The following is a 20113-nucleotide window of genomic DNA, read 5'->3' as shown; positions in this document are numbered from 1 at the left end:
TAGGTTAAAGAGCGTTAAAATACGGTCAAGTTGGTTTCAGCTTTGAAGCTACTTTGGTCTACATTTAAAATTCCACTTATTGTTCTTGGCTCTTCACTCCCTCAACTTACCGTGAACATCCAACACAATCAGCGCCTCGACGGCAATCCGGACGCCGGCCTGCAGATCCGTGCGCACCAATTGCACCAGGTCGGCAATCTGCAGATTGGACTTCTCCAAATAAGCCGGCAGCTCCTTCGTCTCGATGGCCTCCTCCACCTGGAAAAAAATGGAAAAAAAGGTAAGGCATAAAGTGTCTGAGAAACTGCAGCGAAGCGAAAGCAAATAAAGAGCGAAATATGGTTTTGCAATTTCGCGGAAAAAACTTGTTCAAAGTCAAAGCCCAAAAGGGAAACGTTCACAAAAAGGAGGTTCACCCGAGGGGTTAAGGAAAGGAAAGAAGGAATAGAGGGTCGACTAATCTCACTGTCAGCGGCACAGAGAGCTCTCCTTTCTGACAACCCACTGATGGACATTTGTTTGTCCCACGGACGACGTCCTTGCGGTTATCGCGGTTTTTGTAGCAAAACTCGGGGCAACTCACCTCGTAGGTCCAGGCCATGCAGGAGATGCCCTGCACCACCTGTCCCGGCCAACTGACCACCCAGGAGATGCGCTCCACCATCGCGTAGTCCTCCCAGGCCTCGCGCATCTGCTCCTTCACGCTGTCCAGCATCACCATCTCCACCTCCTTGAGCCACATCTCCACTAATCCCTATTAAAAAGAGGTCTGTCGATTAGAGGAGAACCAGATTTAAATGGGAGTCTATCTTACATTGGCCAATTGTGGGTTGATTTTGCGCACCAGAGCCACACGCTCCTCCTCATCGCTGACCATCTCGACAATCTCCATGTTGTCGTCAAAGGTCAGACTGCCAATCTGTGGGGAAATTATAAGATTTTAAGAAAATATAACTTAGTGAATATTATTTTCTTATTAAAAATTGAAAAATAATTAATTTTTTTTTAACATAACTCTATGCTAGCTAAAAACTCAAAAATTTAAAATTTTTAGAAAATATAAATCAATGCATATTATTTTTAATAAAACACTAAAATGAAAAATGATTTTTTCTTAACTACAAAATTTGAAATTCGAACTTACCCCCTCGAAACACTTTCTCAAATGAGGCTGAACCCGCATAGGATCCTTGGTCTCCGAGAGAATCTCCAACAGCTCGTCGTTGGACAAAAAGAAGAAGCGGGCGAAGAACAGACGCTTCTGTTCCAGATACGTATTCAAGCCCTTTGTGACGGTCTCCAGATCCTCGATAGCCTTCGTAAAAACTTCCAGCATTTCAGGATATTCAGTGGCGGCCATCACATGTCGATCCTTAATAGTGTGCTTCATGATCTTCCTCCACAACTTATCCACCGCCTTGAAGTTCCTGCCCTCTAGAGGCATTTGTCGCATAATATCTTCGCTGCTGAATATGGGCTCCAGATACATCCAGGTAATCTGCACTTGAGTCCAGGCATCAATGATATTCTGGATAAGCAGGAGGCGGGCCTCCCAATCGTCTGCCTTCGATCCCAAAGCCGTGATAAAAGGCGATCTCTTCATGGCCTGCGTTCGCATTATATGATCGTCGAGAAGCGTCTGAATATCATCCAGGCTGGCCAGGATGTGCGTGTCCGAGTCGCGATACTGCAGCACCTCGAACATCACATCCTTCCAGTCCGCCTGCATGATCCTCAGTCCATTATTCAGATCGTACTCCTTGCCAGCGGCATTCGCAATCTCCTCCAGTTGTGGCAGAATGCTCATAATATCCACATCGATCATATCTTTTAGGGTAGGATACAGTTTAGGGTTAACCTTGCGTCCCAGTATCTTGGAGATCTGGTCCCAATGCCTCTTCTCTAATCCATGACGACAAATCGAGTCCAGGACGGGCAGATAAACACGGAACTTCTCGATCTTCATGCGCATCTGCTCGGCGGCTCGTTTGGCCACTGGATTGTAGGCCAACTGGCGGGACAGCTTGTACATTATCTGGAGAAAAAAACAAGTAAATCAGAAGCCTTAGAGGGTTAACAAGGCAAATAGAAAAGAGCAATGCCTGGGGTCAACCGAAAAACTTTCAAGTTTCTAGGCAATTATCAGAAATGCAATTAATTAGGTCGACCTGTCTTGATACCCCCTTCTAAAAAAGTCTTAGAAAAAAAAGTAAATTATATTTGGTTCTACTTAAAAGTCCTTAAGATAGTATTAACTGAAAAAGTATCATTTTTAATGATTAAATTTTAACTCAAAAATATAAAGATTTTCTAATAACAGATAATTGTTTTTTTTACAAAATCATTTCTCATTTTAAAAATAACTCAATTATTTAAATATTCCCCCCTTTAAAGAAAATAAGTTAACAGTTTAAATCAATAAAAAAAACTGTGGCCCAGTTGTAAGGCTTAAAATAATTCGATTTCACTAGGGTATTCGAGGCTTCGTTGGTGGAGTGTCTCCCTTATTTCTTCTTTCTTTTTTTGGGGTCCCACTTTGCCGCTTCAGCTGTGCCGAAAAATTCAATTCAACTGACTTTCCTTTTGCGCCTTTGTGCAGCTTTTTTGCGTGGCTCCGAACGGCTTCCTCCCAGCTGACCCCGCAGGGTCACAACCCCGAACCTCCGCCCCCCGGTGGATCCTCAGACCCGTATTTCCCAACTACTCATCTCATGCCAGCCAGACCAGCCGCCAAATATGTTGGGCATTTTTTCCATGCATACTTTTCGGCTGCCAAGTGGAACTTTTTTTTTTTTTGCAGCCAGTTTTCAGTTTTGGATTGTCCCTTGCTGACTGAAGGGATGGATAGTTGGGCTACTACTATTGCTGCCCTAGGTGGCTTGAGGTTTTTAGTTGCATTTTAGTTGCTACATTGGCTTACAGACAGACAGGGACACAAAAAGAGGGGCCAAAGGACGCAGGACGCAGGACTCAGGAACCCATGCATGGGCAGTTGAGCAGGAGAAATCCGACAACAGCTCAAACTTTGTCGGTCGTTGCTCGTTTTTATTTCCGCCAGCTACTGGAGCCACTGGAGCTGCTACTGCTGAAGCCCCCTGGAATGACAACTTCCGACTTTGCAACTACTTACCTTGTGCATACTCTCCACTTGCTCCCGCACGCCATCCGCATTAAGGCATTCGAAGCGCTCGAACATCCTGAAATGAAAGCACCAGCAGAAGAGATGTAAATAGAAATACACGAAAAAAAAGGGGGAGCAGGAGCAAAAGTAGTGTCCTCATCATAAGCGGCAGCTTTCTGCTGGAATTCCGCCCCCGGGCTGTGGGAATTGAGTGAGGGCCACTACGAATTGGTATTGGGATTTGCGTGCAGCAATGTCAATGGAAATGACTGCCGGACTGGGGGCCATTTCAATTCGGAATATTACGTTGCTCCGGGAAGTGTGACAACGTCCCCCCACCTCACCATCAACCCCCTCCGGCTGACAGAAGTATAATTGCAATGGGCTTAAACGTTGTTCCTGCTTACCAAATGAGATAATCCTTTTCGAATTCGTACGAGGTCTTCCACAGTTTCTCGATGGGCTCCATTTTTTCGATGATCTCGGCCAGCAACGGAAAGGCGGAGACATCAATTTGGAGCAGTGTCTCCTCTGTATTAATTGCCTTGGCCTCACGACTGAGATTCTGTTAAGGAAAAATGGGAATTAATAGGGATCAATCTTTGATAGATAAATCTTCATAGAAAATTTTGACTGTGAAATAAATGCAACAATTTTAAACTCGGTATACAAAGAAGGATCAGGAAATATAGGTTTGAAACCATTTTTAAAAGGTGACTAAAAGTATGCTACGACATTTTTTAAGTATGCTTGATATATGAGAAAACATTTTTGTTGTTTTTTTGTCGAAATTCTGTTAATTAAAAACTTTTCATTTTTTAAGGAGTTGCATAACATTATTGCTCCTTTTACTTTTGGGTAGATTGAAATCGATTAATCGATTTTTTTATGAATTTTTAAATTTCTATAGCATACTTGTAGACACTTTTCTAAGTGCTTTCAAAACCATTAAGATTTTCGTCTTGAATTCAATGATTGTTTAGCTTCAGCCACAACGAATCAAACGCAATCTACTAAATAAATACCAGTAAAGTGGAGCTAATCCCTCACCTCAATGGTGGTGAAGAGCAAATCGACCGTGTCCACCCGCTCCTTGAGCTCCTCCAGCGTGAGCACATCCCGGATTTCCCGGATCCGAAAGCCGTCCATCGTTCGCTTCTCCTGGGCGAGCAGCTTCTCGAACTCCATGCGTCGTTCCCTGGAAGGATGTGTCGGCTTAGTATCTTGGTATCTCGAGGTCTGGAATCTGCTGTTCTGGGATCAGGTTCCTAATCGGCATTTCACTCACCGCAAGGCCAGCTCCAGATTATCACGCACCACCGCCAAACGGGCGGCACTCAGATCCAGGACCTCTTCCAGTTCGCCCGGCAGGATGAATGTGCGCGAGTTGAGATGGAGTTCATCGCCTGAGGAGATAAAAATGGGGAGTGAGATTCGAGACCATGAACTGAGAAGACTACTATACTCGCTGCTAATTAACTGCGCTTAACTCTTAATTAATTGGCTGCGCGAGTCTTTCTTTTTCGGGGGACAAACTAATTAATTATTCGAGTAGGTACGACGAGTATCTTTGGCCCTGACAAGCTGTATCCGTGAGTATTTGGTGTGACAAAGCCACACATTCGGACAGGCAGACAAACAGACAGACGGAGGCAAACAGACAGACAGATGGAGATGGAGCCACAAATGCAGAGGGACTAAAGTACAATATTGTAGCTATCCGAAAGATACACACGACACTTGACGATAACTGGCAATTGTCTGCGTGGATTTCTCTGGCTGTGAATGTACATATGTGAATCTGAATGTGGGTGTGAGTTTATTCGCTTGTTCGTTTCGTCTGCATTTGCCGGTTGTCAAAGCAACTTTCACACATTCATGAATTTGTTAAGCTCATTAAGTTGCATTTTCGGGGTTTTAGCGGAGCTCAATGTTTGGTGTCTCACCGCAAGTAATTATAAAACCAATTAGTAGACTCAGCTTGTTAGTTGAGGTTAATTATGTTAAGCGAAGCTGCACTTCCTGCCTTTCCTATCAGCCCAGCCCATTCCCTTCCGCATCACCTCTCTCCTTCGAAAAGCCAAACACAGCGCAAAGCAAACACACTAGCTGCACTGGCAGAAAAATTGTGTACTATTGAGGTATTTGAAGGTGGGGATTTTAGTCTTGAAACAAAACGAATTTAAGATAAAGTTTTGCATTGGACAAAGGCATGGGAAGTAGTCAAAACCTATTTTTAATAAATTAAAATAATTATTCAAAAACTTTTTTTTAAAAATTAAATAAAATGGAATTATTAAAAACGTTTTGTTATATTTAATTTGAGTTTTCCCTTCAAAAGACCGATAATTTCGAATTGGTGTTGTCGAAATATCGAAAATATAGATAATTTTCAAGCTCTATTAATAAGTTAGAATATGAGTCTTAACTACAAGAAAACAAATTATTTAATTTTTTTACCAAAGGTAAATTTAAATTAATAATTAATTACAATACGAAATAAAATGTCTTAAGTTATTTTAAATGTCTTTTAAAGCTCAAAATAATTCACCCCCAAAAGATTTATATCTCAGTTTTTATATCACTATTTTTCCCCCAGTGTCTGAGTTTTGGCCAGGATTGGAGGAGAGAAAGCTCGGCTGGGCAGGTGCTGCAGCTGCACAAACAGCGTAAGGGAGGTCTGGAAAGGGAAAAGTCCTGACCAGAACCAACCAAACCAAGCCAAACCAATTGCATCACTCACTGGACAGGTAGGTGTGTGTCAGCAGGAAGACGACGCGCTTCAACACGTTCTTGATTTCATCCTTGATGGCAAATATGCGCATCTCCCGGCAGTCGTTGATGTAGTTCTGCAGGGCCACCACCTCGGGCGTCTCCTCCGGCCGCTCGCCGGCCTTCATCGACATCTCCTCCAGCTCCTCGCAGATGCTGAGGTGGCAGAAAGAAAAAAAATCCCGTAAAAAATACATATATGTATGGTGGAAAGTTATATCTATTAAGTGGCCTTTTGGTGCAGGGCAGTCAGCATAAAAGTTAAGTGGAAGAGCACTCGCACTTGCACTTCATTTAGCTGATGCGGCCACTTGGCTACTTACGCCCGATTCTCGTTCCAATTGAGGGCTTTGTAAAAATCAATTATGAAATCGTAGATTTCGCGCACATACATCCGCAGCGATAGCTTCACGTGCCGATTATCCAGCATGAACAGGTTGAGCGGAATGAAATCGCGCAGATAATAGGTCGTATCGCTCACGGCCTGCAGTTTTTTCAGCAGCTCCTGGACGGGCTGAAAAAAAATAGCAGGGGTGTCATAAAAGGGGGGTTATAAATAGGGGGGTCATTGTGGCTGAATTTTGTCATTTTTAAAATTCTAATAGTGGTATTGGCCTAATAAACTGATTTTTAATGAGCTCATTTCATATGCTTATTTTGCATATTTTAAATTTCCAAAATACCCCTTCAATTTTAAATGATTTCCAATTACACTTTAAATATGTAATTTAAAATGCCATCATTTTGGGAAACAATTACATTTAAAAATATTCAATTAAATAGATTAAATGCTTTTAAATGGGAAAATAAACAAACGAAGTTTGCTCTAGGTTTTGGTAAACGTATTTGATATTACAATTCATAGATATGTTTGGAAATATTCTAACTTTTTTCCTCTTAATGAGCATTTATTTGTTTGTCACAGAAAGCTCTTATGTAAACCAAACCTTTGCTGATTTCGATTTTAAAATTGTAGCAAATTAAATTCGGAAAAAATGGGGGTGTCTATGAAACCCCTCCCAATCCCCAAACTCCACCACTGTACCACCAGTGGTGCATCGATGGTGGTGCTGCGGACGGAGATGCACTCGCATTTCATGCATCGGCAGGCAGCATACGCAGTCGGAAGTAATTTTTATTTTATATAAATTGTGCAAAAAACCAAACCGAACGAATCGAAAGGGAGAGGAAATTGCTGGTCGTTTCATAAAACTTAATGAATGCGAACTGCAATTGGAAATGTTGGTGGGGAGGAGAGGGGGTTGGGAAGTAAATTGAGCGTATGATATACGTTTGGTAATTCACAGGGACCCCCTAAGTATAATGACATGCCAAACTTTGTTAAATCAACAGGCTTGCGAAGCCAAACAGCGACTAATTAAACATTGCACATAGCTAACAGAAACTGTCGGGGAATCAACAAGAGACAGACGAGCAGGCGTTATAATCCGGATTTCGGGATTCCCGGCGAGGTGGAACTTGTCAAATTACACAAATTGCCAGCTACTTCTCCCAAAATCTCCAACCTTCTCTGTCAGCCGACTGACTTGTCTGTCTGTCAGCAGTCTATTAATATTCCATAATGAAATTTTATGTTAATTCTACGCATCATTGCGTGTAATCAAATCGAAATAAATAATTAAATCCATTTGAAGGCATTGCCCCGGGCTCAGTCGTTCGCTGATTGCCAACAGGAGAGCTACGCTAAACTCACCCCAAGTTCTGGCAGGATATTCTCAGTCCAAACCTTCTGCACCATGGGCATTATTAACTTCTGGAAAAGCCCGAAGTAGTACTTATAGATGGGCTTCAAGTACACATGCACTCCGCGCCAGTTGACTTTGACGATCTGCTCGACCTTCTCACAGAGCTCCAGAAAGTCCACATGCTCCTCGTCGATGTAATGGAGGTAGCCCTGGGTTTCGGGTTCTGAAGGAAATAATATATTTGACTAAAATATATCTATAAAGAAAAAACTAACAAAATTATGTCTAGGTCAATTTAATATTTGTTTGATCAAGTTATTCATATGATTTTTATTATATTTGCGATATTTCAAAGAACTTAAAAAAAAAACTTAATCTGGAAACATTTTTTAAATACCTAATTAATATGTTTATGTTCTAAATTTGACGTTTACTTATAGTTATGAAATAGATATGAAATAAGGTAGAATATATAAAATATTTTTTTCTGCTTATGAATATTATAAATTACCTCCTCCTGACATGACAAATTCCAATCGGGGAATATCATATCCGACCGCCAAAATACTCTTGAAATGCTCTGTGAAAATGCGAGGTAGTTCCTGCATATAAGGATATATATAAAGCTTATTCGAATGATCCAACTCGAACTGCGCCACATCATCAATGTCAGGGAACTGTGAAAGAAAGAGTCAATATATGTATATTTAATTATCATATTAAAACTTATTTACATTTTCCACAAACTGTTGGCCCTGCGGCTGCTGGAAAGGATCGGCATCGTCCTCATCGTAAACATAGATATTCGAGGAGGGTCTAACGCCGGGACCCATGTCAATGGGCTCGTGATCGAAGTGGGCACCGACCACTGAAGCAATCAGGGTCATCAGCGGAATCCTCTTGAGCTTGGCATCGAACATGGAGTACTTGTCGATGCGGTTGCCGCCCTTGAAGGCGCACAACACCTTGAACAGGTAGTTGATGCTCTTGCTAATGAGGCTGTTCAGGTGTCGCGACATCGCCGAGTGGATGCAGCGGAAGAGCATGGCCGCCCGACCTCCATACTTTCCCGACATGGGCACCAGATCTTTCCAAGTGCCACGCATCTCGTTCATCAGATCGGCACAGCGAGGCAACCAGTCATTTAGAAGCAACTAAAGGGTAATTAAAACCATTAGCAACCATTTTTATATTATTTTGATATTAATTTTTTGATCCTTCGTCCGCTTTTTGTTAAATTAAAATCTAATTTCTGAAATATTTAAAAAAGAAAAGTTTCAAACCGATAGCTTTAAAACCGTAGACTAGTATTCGTAGAAACGGACATACGGACAGACGATCGGACAGAGAAACGGACAAACAGACAATGCTAGATCGACTAAATAAGGGTAAAAAAGAGAGTGTGGGATATGATACTGTAATTACTTACATCCCTAACTTCGGCACAGCTCTTCTCGATGAAAACCTGCACAGTATCCGCATCCAGGGGTCTTTGGGCCAGAAGCAGCTGACCCAGGTCCACCACCACCAAATCCTCGTAGAGATCATGCCACAACCTATTTAAGGCCTGAATCGTGGGATGTGTGGTCATGAGAACCTCGCCAATGCGAGCTTTAGCCCTCAGGAGATTGGAACGCCAAGGAACCGGCGGATAGATGGTAAAGTTAGGAAAATCTGGTGGCTCCCTCTCCAGCTGCAGACGTCTCCGTTCCATATTAGATCTGTAAATCCAGGATTAATAAAAATTCCAAATAATAAACTAGACAACCCACGACAGGAGGTAGTTCAGAAAGGTGCGCTTGACATGGTGGCGGAAATCCTCCTGCAGATCGATGAGGCACACGATGATAAGGATGGCCAAGTCCTGACGCACACCGCGGTCGCCCACGAACAGATAATCCATTAATATAACTTCTGGCGGCAGTTTGGGCCAATCTTTCTGTAATGAGTTGATTAGACACGGTGGGTGGGGTGGATGGGTTGTTGAAAAGGGGACGACAGGTGGTGGCATAAACTTTTGCTGTAGCGCTCAGGGGCGATTTTGGGAACTACTTAGGTTTGTCTACTACAGAGCATCTTCAGCTGCTCATTAAGCCGCCTTTGCCGGCACTGATTCGCCGGTGCTGATGGCAAGTGCTTGGCTTAAATCCCTGCCAAAGTTTGTTTGGCGCTCACGTCAAAACATCAACACGCGCCCCGTCACTTGTCATCCCAGTTCTGCCCCCATATCTTCCATATTCCCCCTCTATATATTCACCATCCAATCCTGGGAGCATGTTTAATATGCTCGCACTGCCGGCAAAACTTTTTCGGCATAAACTTCCGCCAAATTCTGAGCCAGTTAAGTTTACTAATAATGTCTACTGAGTCTGGGAACTCCTTTCATATTAATCTGTGTTGCACACATAGCTTATTTACTGGCTGATACATTTAAAGACATGTGCATATTTTGTAGAAAATTAAACCAAAACCTCCAATAGATTTAATTTTGTTTGCTTAAGAATAATAATTGGCTCAGGGATTGAAATAGAAAGTTGTGGTTGATTAAAATAAAGTCAAATGTGGTTTCAGAAAATAATTGTCTAGAATTTTCGTATGCCATTTTAATTACGGGATGATAAATGACTTTATTGACATTTTAATTTTAAAATCAACAGTTAATTATTGGTTTATTTCTGGTTAATTAAACGCAGATGAATGGTTCTAATATTCAGCGTTTCTAATAGGAAAAATCACATTAAACAGTTAGGAATGTGAATGAGGAAATAATTTGTTAAAAACGGGCTTATAAAGTCTGGTTCCTATAATAATTTAGTAATACATATCTACCCGAGCTACTATACTTACCTCCTCTTTCAGAATAAATCGGTAGGCATCCTGAAGAAGCGAGCTCCTCGGATCGATTCGTCTGAAGGCCTTTCGTATGAGGTGTGAAGGATACGTCGCCAGTTGCACTATGGACATCTGCATGGGTAGAAAGGATAAAGATGCCATTAAATCGGGTGTGATTTACGCCAACGCCAACCACACAAGCGGTTCCTCTTTTTAACAACTAATCACGTTATTCATAACTCTGACCACGCCCCCCCCCAAGCGCCCACCGACGGACCATAATATTTACGAGGTATGAATTATATAATTTTTATAAGCACGTTCCCCAGAAGCCAACGCAGCTTAATTTACTCGCACGCTCACGCACACATGTTTACTTTGTGTGGAGTTTATTATTATCATTTTTTATGGACAGAGATACGGACAGGGATACGGACAGGGAGCAGGACACGGAGCACAAGTCGGAGTCAACGATAAAATTTATTTACGCCCAACGCTGGTGCTCACTTTTGATGGTTTTTTTATGATCTCGGTCAGGGAGTCATTGCGCCCGGTATTTGGCTTTCATTTTTCATACGGAATTTTCTGCTCTGCATTTAGCATATGGTTTGGTCAGTTGCATAATTCAGAATTACGCAGTGGACACACGTGGAGCAAACTCAACTATCTCCCATCGAATCACTCACACTTTTCAGCAGGCACTGGTATCGCTTTTGCATCTTCAGGGGAAAAAGCTTCTCGGCTTTTGCTCGCTCCAATTGGTATTTGGTCATCAGTTGGCGCTTCTGGTCATCAGGATCCACCGGTTGCAGGGGCTGCATGTACGGAAAGTGGCTGTAGGAGGAAATAAATATATTCAATTAATCTTAAAATATTAATCTTTAAATATTTAATGTCGTATTTAAATAAATAAATAAAGTTAATACAAGAAACATGAAATCCTAAAATATTTACCTTAAAATTAATTTAGGTAATTAATTAAATACCTGAAACCTGAAATCTTGAAATAATTAATTCTGAGTTTTTAATAACTTACGTGGCTTCCATTTTCTTGAGGCACCGCAGGAACTCCTCATTAGTAGAAAAATCCTTACGATGAATACGACTTTTTCCGACATAACAAGTCTTTTTCTTTCCCTGAATATAAATTCAATTTATTTTCTTTACTTTAAGAATCAACTGATTAATAAGCACTCACCGCAAGGAGGCCCACGGATTTCATGACTCGCAACGATTTATCCTTACAGCTGGGTGGATCAGGATGCTTGGTGAGTCCGTGTCCAATTTTATGCTCGGCCGCCTTTAGAACGGGCTCGATTAGCTCGTCAATTATCTTGCCAACCCTCACTAGTTCGTTGCGACATTCTATAAGTTTATTAGTTAAGAAAAATAAATATTAATGAATTAGGATTGAAAATTTAATTAAAACTTAAAACAGTAAAATAATTAAATTATAAATGTTTGAACTGCAATACAAAATTCTTTCGTTAGTCATCTCATGCTCATTATCTAAACTTTAAAGCCCAGAATATTAATTTTGACTTTGTAGCCTTGACAAATAAATAGTTTCTACTAGCTTTCATCAATTTTAATTTTGGTAAATATTTTTTACAAATTATAAAAAATAAACTAGAATAATTCCTTACCCTGCGGCGTTCGAAATGCATAATGATCGCCGGCAGTGAACTTTTCCTTCTTTGGAGGCCCTTTCATATTATTGACTCGCATGTGGCGAGCGGAGGGCGTTCGATAGGCTCCAATGAGTTCCGAAGGAGACCCGTGCTGTCTTCTCAGTTGATTTGTCCACAAAGAAGAACTGGTTCCACAGCCCGGATAGAAGACCCGAACTCTTCGATTGCAGTAGATTTCCAGAAGCTGGCATGTCATTTCATAGATTTCCTGCTCACTGGGCCGCACTGCATTAAGAGGGAGGGTGTCAAATTTTTAATAATGCACACTGAATAAATATTAACGCTTATTTATTACCGCCAGTCATCCATTTGTCAATCCAGGGAAATTGATTACAAGCTGCAAGCGAAAAAAAGGAAACTGTATTGAATGGTAAAAAAATAATGCGAAAAAATGCGAAATTGAAAATCGCATTTAATATTTGCCCACGAATATGACATGGGTCTGTCTGCACTTTTCAAATTTGATTTTTCCCCTTTTTCCGTGACTTTTAACGTGCCCGAAAGGCAGGTCAAATAGGTTTGTTTGCGCAACATGAAATTGTTTTAAATAAAAGTCACGGCGGCGGCAGAGTTCGATTTTTAACTGATTAAACCGGAATTAATTTCCATTCGGGGCCTTTACAAACGGAATTCCCTGCGGCCTGAGTGGCCAGCATCTCGTCCTATCTGTGGGTTTCCATTTTTTTGTCGAATTTGCATGCTAATGTCTATTGGCAACACGCTTTTATACTATTGTGTAACCTGATCCCTTATTAGACCTGATGGCGCTTCCATTCCGGCATTAAATATTAAAAAACTAGACACAAAAATGAAACATTTTTATTACGAACTAACGACAAAAGTCGAGACTGAAGAGAGATATGTTTTTTTTGAGGGTAAAAGGCGATTCATGGGTTCTCTTTTTTATCTGATAATTTGTTAAAGAAAGGTTGAAAAAATTAAAGATAGCGAATACATAAAATACTTTTTAAAGTGCAACGAATTTCATAAAATACTATAAAAATACCTTTATCTTTCTTTTAAATATACCTAAGTAAAAAGGATGTAAAAGTTTTTATTGAAAAATTCCATTAAAATATAAATGTTCCATAGGCAATTCATATGTAAAAAACACTAAAGTCTAATAGTAATATTTATAACATATTCATAAGCTAAGGACCTTTCTCCTTCAAAGCATCCTTATTGCCCAAAGAGTATGCAACGGAAAAAAACGCAAACATAAAAATGTTCCATGTAAATGCTAAATAAAACACTATGATAAACATGTTGTAGAGTCACTCGACCCCTCCTTCATCCTTCGTCCTTAGTCCTGCTCTCCCCGCCCTCCCACTTGCCGCCCCCTGAGCGCCCTGCACTCCCAAAGGATATTCAAATAAATGTCATACGCATTTGTTTTTCGGTTTTACCTTTTTTTCCTCATTTCGGTTATAAAATTTTATGTTAAAAGGATAATGTTTGGAATTTTTATGTTTACAGGTGAACAATTTTCCAGCGAGCTGCGCTGTGGGAGTCGGGAAAATGGGGGGCAGGAAAATGGCGAAGCAGACAAGAAGAAATAAGGAGTTTGAGGAGGGAGCTACTTCTGTTCAGGGGCATGTTTTCGCATTTAATAAAGTATTAAGTGTTATGTTTTTGCGGTAAAGTTCTCACTCATTGAATAACACGAAATGTGTGGCAATTTGTTTTGGGGCGAATTTCCGTTTCCCATTCCCGGCATTTTCTGGCATAATGCGCAAATGTTGTTCAACTTAATTGTCAGCCTGTGGTTTTTCCCTAATCCTAACCAATTTCATACTCACCCATTGAATCGAAGTTGTACGTATGCTCCTTGGCATCACGCAGTAACTCAAATTGTTCAGGCATTATAATATCCTCCAGCTGTAAATCCTGTAGACTGTCATCATCGCACTCGTCGTACTCCTCCTTAACATTATCCAAATCATAGCGGTGGAAATCGAACTCTCGATTGCAGCGTCCCACGATTTTATCAGTTTGCATGTGAGCTAAATGTTAAAATTAAAGATTCAATAAGAGATATTTAGCTGCCTTAAAGAGAAGAACTTGCAAACTTCGATATTTTCGATATTTAAATGTAAAAAATATTTAATATCGAAATTTCGATTATTTTCAAGCTCTAATTGGGAGACCCTCACATATCTTCTCTTGCAGAAACTCCTTGACAGGATCCAAGGGCAGTTGATCGAACCCATATTTGAGATTGAAGAATGGGCAGTCGTTTAGTTGCCGTTTTTCGCCCTTCTTCTGAGCCTGCGAAACTCGAGGAAGATGGAGGGTTCTCTTTCTCCTCAACTTATCGTCCTGCAGCCGAGGATCGCAGTAAGGACGTCGCTCGGGAGCTACCTTCTTTTGCATTGTAAGGTCATGGATTCCGGGATGGTGTGTGCCTGATCCTTCCGTCGATGATGTCGGCTTGTTAACGGAATCGTATTCAAAAGCCAACAACACAACGAAACACGATTTTCTAGTCTGTTTTCATTTGTTTCACTCGGTGCGGGGCATACTTTTCTCTCTCGATTTTCCCTTCGAGAAAAATTTTTGAAAAAAAGAGGAATGATGGCAAAAGTTTGCACAGCAGCAGCAGCAGCGAAATATTTGCGGGCCAGCGATGAACGTGAAATGTTTACAAACAAAGTCGAGGCCCAGGCAATGGGCATGGCAGCATGGCCATGGCAACGGAGGACCCGGGGGCTCAGGAGGGAGTCCAGGAACCGGGGGCGTACGTGTAACCCCGGCAACCAGGACAGGCAGACCGGCTGCAAAAGCCGCCACCGGAGGAGCTAACACCCCAACACTCCGTCAACGTGCTCTCCGCTCGGCTCGATAATATTTGATATTTGTGTCTGGCGAAGGGATGGCTTCCCGTTGCTACAGCTGCACTAGCAAAGACACGGAGGAAAACCAAGGATTCTAGAGGGAAGTGTCAGAAGAAACTTTAGACAAATGTACGTAGCAAATGGAAGTTAGAATTGTTTAAAAATAAAGTTAAAATTTAAAACACACAAAGTATACAAAAACCAAAAATTAAAAAAAAAAAAATTAATGTGTTTATGTACTATTTTTATATTAATTTTTCGAATATTTCTATGATAGCTATATAATATAGCCGTCCAATTTAAAATTATATTATATAGAAGAGAATTAATGTGTTTATGTACTATTTTTATATTAATTTTTCGAATATTTCTATGATAGCTATATAATATAGTCGTCCAATTTAAAATTATATTATATAGAAGAGAATTCGATAAAAAATATAGAAGCTATATTATATTGTCGTACGATTTATATGTGAATAAAATATTTGCCTTAAGTCGTTCCCACAGGATTTAAAAAAAAAAAAAATGTTTCACCTAACTTAATATTTTTATATTTCCTTGTTTTCTCACAGTGCACCCAAAGCACACGGAGCAGCAGGTAACGCGGCAGCTTTTCTCGAATTGTGCACACATTTTTCAATAAAGCGCTGCAACTGCAGAAAAGCTGGTCCTAGTGTTGCCTTGCCGCCGCTGCTCCTGGCATTCTGTGTATTTATTATCCCATCTGTCTGGCAAAAGGCAAAAGGAGCAGCAGCTCTGCTCGTCATTGAACCTGATGATATGTTGACAATGATGGAAAATAATAATACTCGTACTGTTCATACTGTTCGGAGCTCCCTAATAGGGTTGCAGCTCAATGGGAATCCCATCCATAATGCTACCAGGCAAGGCAACATAATCATGAGCCGATTTTGCAAGCAGAGGAGATTCGATCCCCGATGCATTTTAGACCACCAACGGAATTGGCTTCAACACAAAGACCTCTTTTGGTTTGGCAGTTGTGTTTGGGCCTCTGAGCCTGCACAATTAGCGCAACAATTAATTGTGGCAAATTAATTGGAAATTTGATTAATGGGCAATTGCGGTTGCCTTGCCTTTGTGGTCCTCCTATCAGGCGAAGGCATTCAACTTTGACCAACTTTGAGGGCGCCGTGTAAGTGCGGTTGCCACAAATGCGAGGGATGGAGTTATCATGTGTGTTTTCCAGTTGACAAGTCGTGGGAATAGCCGGGCATGCGAAACCATCATCGGAGGCCGGGAAAACCAGAAGGATTCAGCATTCAGGAGTTAGGATCGAGGTCATCTGCCTGTCACGTGCCTAAGCCAACGCAATGCAGGTGCCACCGACAGGTCCTTCGGGAATGGAAAGCCACACTGGTAAAAAAATGTAGCATATCCAAAGATTTCCGATTTATCTTAAATATTCTTTCGTGTTTTTCAACCATTTAGGTTTTTATTATACCCTTGTAGAGGGTATTATAATTTCAGTCAGATGTTTGCAACGCAGTGAAGGAGACGTTTCCGACCACATAAAGTATATATATTCTTGATCAGCACCAATAGCCGAGTCTATCTAGCCATGTCCGTCTGTCCGTCTGTCCGTCTGTCCGTCTGTCCGTTTCTATGCGAACTAGTCTCTCAGTTTTAAAGCTATCGCGATGAAACTTTCCCGAAAGTCTTCTTTCTATTGCAGGTAGTACATATGTCGGAGCGAGCCGGATCGGACCACTATATCTTAAGGCTCCCATAGGAATATTCAAACAAATATAAGAAAATTCTTGTTAATTTGTAGGAAGTAGGCGTTTTAATTCTTGACTACTTAAAAACAAAATTCAAAAATAGGAACACTGAATCTGGAATCCCTGGAACTGCACCGAGTGAGTATTACTTTATCTGCAAGGGTATATAAGCTTCGGCTGGCCGAAGGTAGCTTCCTTTCTTGTTAATTTTAAATATAATATATATAAATATATAGAATAGAACACGTAATTAATTGTTTCTAATTTAATTATAATTTTAGAAAATTTATATTAATATTATTAGACTTTAAATTTAGCAAGAAATTATTCTTTAATGATTTACAAATATTTAAAGTAATTATGACTAATTTTTTATCTTATATTTTCTGCCCTAATTCAAATATTGTCAATTTGAATCATGGAATTTTATATATTGCGTTAAATATTAGATTTTTAATTTTATTTAAATATTTTTTATTCAGATATTTATTTTTTTCTATATTATTTTGTTTTCTGTGCTGGGGATGGGTTCTTCGTGCTGCACTGCATCCAAAGCCATGCGTGACAAATATTTATTAACTGCCACAACAGCGGGCAGCAGCTTAGAAGCTTGATCTCCGGCATTAGAGAGCTAATAAAAAATTGATTCCGACTTCGTCAATTGTCACAAATAATGATTACTACGCATTTTCGACGCATGACACGCATCAAATTGCATTTAGTTTGTCATTGGCCTTTTGTGGGTGAGTTTGACTTTTTCGGGGGATACGGTTGATGCGGGGTTGAGTTCGGTCTTCGAGCTTTGGCAAACAAAGGGACCGTAATGCGACGGCTGTCAGTCACGTGACCTCATTGCTGAAAATACACACACACAAAGGGGAGGGACAACATCATTATTAACAAAGTCAACGAGCAGCAACAAAAGTCCGGAGGAGCAGCAGCATCATTTCCAGCATTTCCAGCCTGCGAGTATGCAACACTTTTCACCAGAACGGAAATAAGTCGAATCCAATCATACCCTAAGAAGCTTAACTTCTGGAGTTGTGGCTGTGGAGCGCCGGTTTTCGGGTGTGAGGCAGTATGAAATTGGATATGCGCTTGCCTCGAAGTTCGAACACAAAAGATGAAATAAATCTTGGCAGAAAAGCAGGAAATAAATCATTGATATTGAAGAATAGCAAAAAATATGAAAACTTTACATTGGAACTTTAAGTGGAGGAAGTAAAGGGCTTAATTTAAGGCTTTACTTCAACCTTAAGAGTTTTATACGCTTAAAAATGTGTGTTTGGTATTGCATAAATATTAAAATAATATTTGAGAATTATTTGAGTACATTTTAAATTGAAAGAGGGCAGCCGTAGTTCCTATAATTTATTTAAAAGCTTTGGGAATCATTAATATAATTTTTAAGGCATTTATATACCAGATTATGAATGTTTGTTATTTTATAATTATTTTTAAAATTATTTTAAAATTTGAGTTTTATTTTAAAATAAATAAACGCAACTGTATCGTTGAACAAATGTCTTTTTCTTTTGTGATAAAAGAATATGTCTATAAATATTATAAATATTTTTAACCTTTAACATATTTTAAAATGTATAAATTAAAGTTCCTAAGATTTTTTATAACCTTTTAAGTTAGAGTATAATTAAAGAACTGCCTCGTCAAGGCAAAGTTTTCCTTTTTTTACTGCCCAGTCTCTCACTTTCCTGCTCCGTTCCGTTCCCCATTGTTTATTTGCCTCGATTCTGTATTTTTTTCGCCCGTTTGCTGGCATGGCGAATCGCATTTTGTCCACGTGATTAATGGGCAGCGCTGGAAGACGTCGCGACTTGAAAAATTACATTCAAAATAAACGACAGAGGCGTCGTGGTCGGCGTTTTAAAACGGCCCCGTCACACGTGAAGGGGGGGTAAAAAGGGGGGTTGAAAACAGGACGAAGGGCGTGAGGTGGGCGAAGGATAAGGAGGACAGTGTCGCATATCAGGCAGCAAAATTCGTCCTGACGCACGTAAAAGATGCAACAGGAGCGAGAGCAAACACCGTGTGATTTACACGCAACCTCGAGGGGGGTGGGGTTTGAAAGGGGGTGGGTATTGGGCTGGGGTCATAGTGCAAATTAGGGGTTGACTGGGCTGCAGGCGACGCACTCTGTGTTGTCAATTGAAAACGTGCCAACAATTTGCAACGACGATTAATCGTGCGACCAAACTGGGAGTTACAATTGCCCCTGGTCCTTTGGCAGTTTCAGCTTCTCCTGCAAGGATGCCAGAATCCGACTGTCTGGTATCCTTGGAATCCCCCTTCCTTTTCAACGGTGGAACACCGTGCATGTTGCGGCGCATTTGCAGCTCTGTTTACGAGTCGAAGTTTGCCCTGCGTTTGACTAATTTGTGTGTGGACTCTATTATGCACGGCTGGGAAATGGGAAATGGAAAATGGAAGGTGGTCCGGCGACTTAAGCCTGAACCGACGGACGTCTGATGATGAGCACTTAATTCCCAGCCGCTAATTGGTTCCAATTCCAAGATGAAGAAGGACCACGCAACGGTGGGATGATCAGAAGCTCGGAAGTCAACAGAGATAATATATCTTCTTCGGTTTTAAACCAAACTTAAATCACGTGCTATTTTTATGGCTGGTTAATTATCGCCAGCCATTCGCTTAAATTTTTTAATCAATTTTTATCGCTAATATTTCTTTTCCCCCTTCTTGCTTTATGTTATCATTAATAATGAATATAATTATGGAATGTCAAAGTGGGTAAAATGAAAAAAAACCAAATCGGTTGAAATACAATCGCTTTATACGGATGCAGATACAGATAGAGAGAGATACTGTGCTATACCGGGGCCATCATTAAAGGCTTTTGTATGCAATTACATGCCGCATTGAGCAATCATAAATTAGCTTTGCAAAAGTGCGATAAAAAATTATATAGCGAAATTCAATTAAATTATAAAATGTGCAAAAATTTAATGCTCATAATGAAAAGTTGGCCCAGCTCTCGCGTTCGCATTAATCATAACAATTTGCAACTCATTTTTTTAACCCACCTCCAAGGCATCTCGCATTTCACATTGCTAAAAAAAAATTGGCTACTGAAATCATCTGCCCACTGTATATTCATATTTGTTTTAAATGTCAACAATCATCAATGCAAATTCACTGCAAATATAGCCAGTCATTCCTGATTTATCCTCGAAACGTCGCATCAATTGCGATCGAGTGGCTGCTGATGGAGGGAAAACAAGTGAATCGAAGTGGAAACCGCAGCGGTGTCAAAGATACAGATACGTGGATACCTGATAACTATTCAGGTGACCTTACTTGTACTGGAAATGGTGAAACTGAAGTAACTAGAAATAATAAAAACTTGTTAAATTTTAATTTATATATTTATTTATTCGAT

At 40.4% G+C, this 20113-nt stretch overlaps 2 protein-coding genes across 2 annotated transcripts in view; one reads left to right on the top strand and one right to left on the bottom strand.

Annotated features, from left to right (window-relative positions):
• Dnah3 (dynein heavy chain 3, axonemal) overlaps positions 1-14643 on the bottom strand; it is a 40131-nt gene extending 25488 nt beyond the window's left edge. Inside the window, exons 1-23 of the mRNA XM_017158839.3 lie at positions 14276-14643; positions 13922-14125; positions 12418-12459; positions 12078-12347; positions 11630-11796; positions 11468-11568; positions 11118-11265; positions 10447-10563; positions 9372-9538; positions 9029-9320; positions 8334-8753; positions 8111-8276; positions 7608-7822; positions 6217-6407; positions 5865-6049; positions 4410-4527; positions 4172-4319; positions 3529-3686; positions 3131-3197; positions 1145-2035; positions 815-919; positions 584-754; positions 111-258 (exon numbers count right to left, since the gene is read on the bottom strand). Coding sequence (XP_017014328.2) covers positions 111-258; positions 584-754; positions 815-919; positions 1145-2035; positions 3131-3197; positions 3529-3686; positions 4172-4319; positions 4410-4527; positions 5865-6049; positions 6217-6407; positions 7608-7822; positions 8111-8276; positions 8334-8753; positions 9029-9320; positions 9372-9538; positions 10447-10563; positions 11118-11265; positions 11468-11568; positions 11630-11796; positions 12078-12347; positions 12418-12459; positions 13922-14125; positions 14276-14495 — 4711 coding nt within the window. The 5' untranslated portion in view covers positions 14496-14643. The remainder of the gene's footprint in view (positions 1-110; positions 259-583; positions 755-814; positions 920-1144; positions 2036-3130; positions 3198-3528; positions 3687-4171; positions 4320-4409; positions 4528-5864; positions 6050-6216; positions 6408-7607; positions 7823-8110; positions 8277-8333; positions 8754-9028; positions 9321-9371; positions 9539-10446; positions 10564-11117; positions 11266-11467; positions 11569-11629; positions 11797-12077; positions 12348-12417; positions 12460-13921; positions 14126-14275) is intronic.
• Positions 14644-16192: 1549 nt separating this feature from the next.
• On the top strand, positions 16193-17312 carry LOC108068870 (uncharacterized). Its single transcript, XM_017158697.3, is given in 4 exon segments — positions 16193-16231; positions 16233-16282; positions 16284-16326; positions 17214-17312. Coding segments are annotated over 4 exon segments (231 nt in total).
• The last annotated feature ends 2801 nt before the right edge of the window (positions 17313-20113 follow it).

This window comes from Drosophila takahashii, chromosome 3L (assembly GCF_030179915.1).
Source record: "Drosophila takahashii strain IR98-3 E-12201 chromosome 3L, DtakHiC1v2, whole genome shotgun sequence".
Taxonomy (NCBI): domain Eukaryota; kingdom Metazoa; phylum Arthropoda; class Insecta; order Diptera; family Drosophilidae; genus Drosophila; species Drosophila takahashii.
This window is presented reverse-complemented; position numbering and strand designations above follow the sequence as displayed.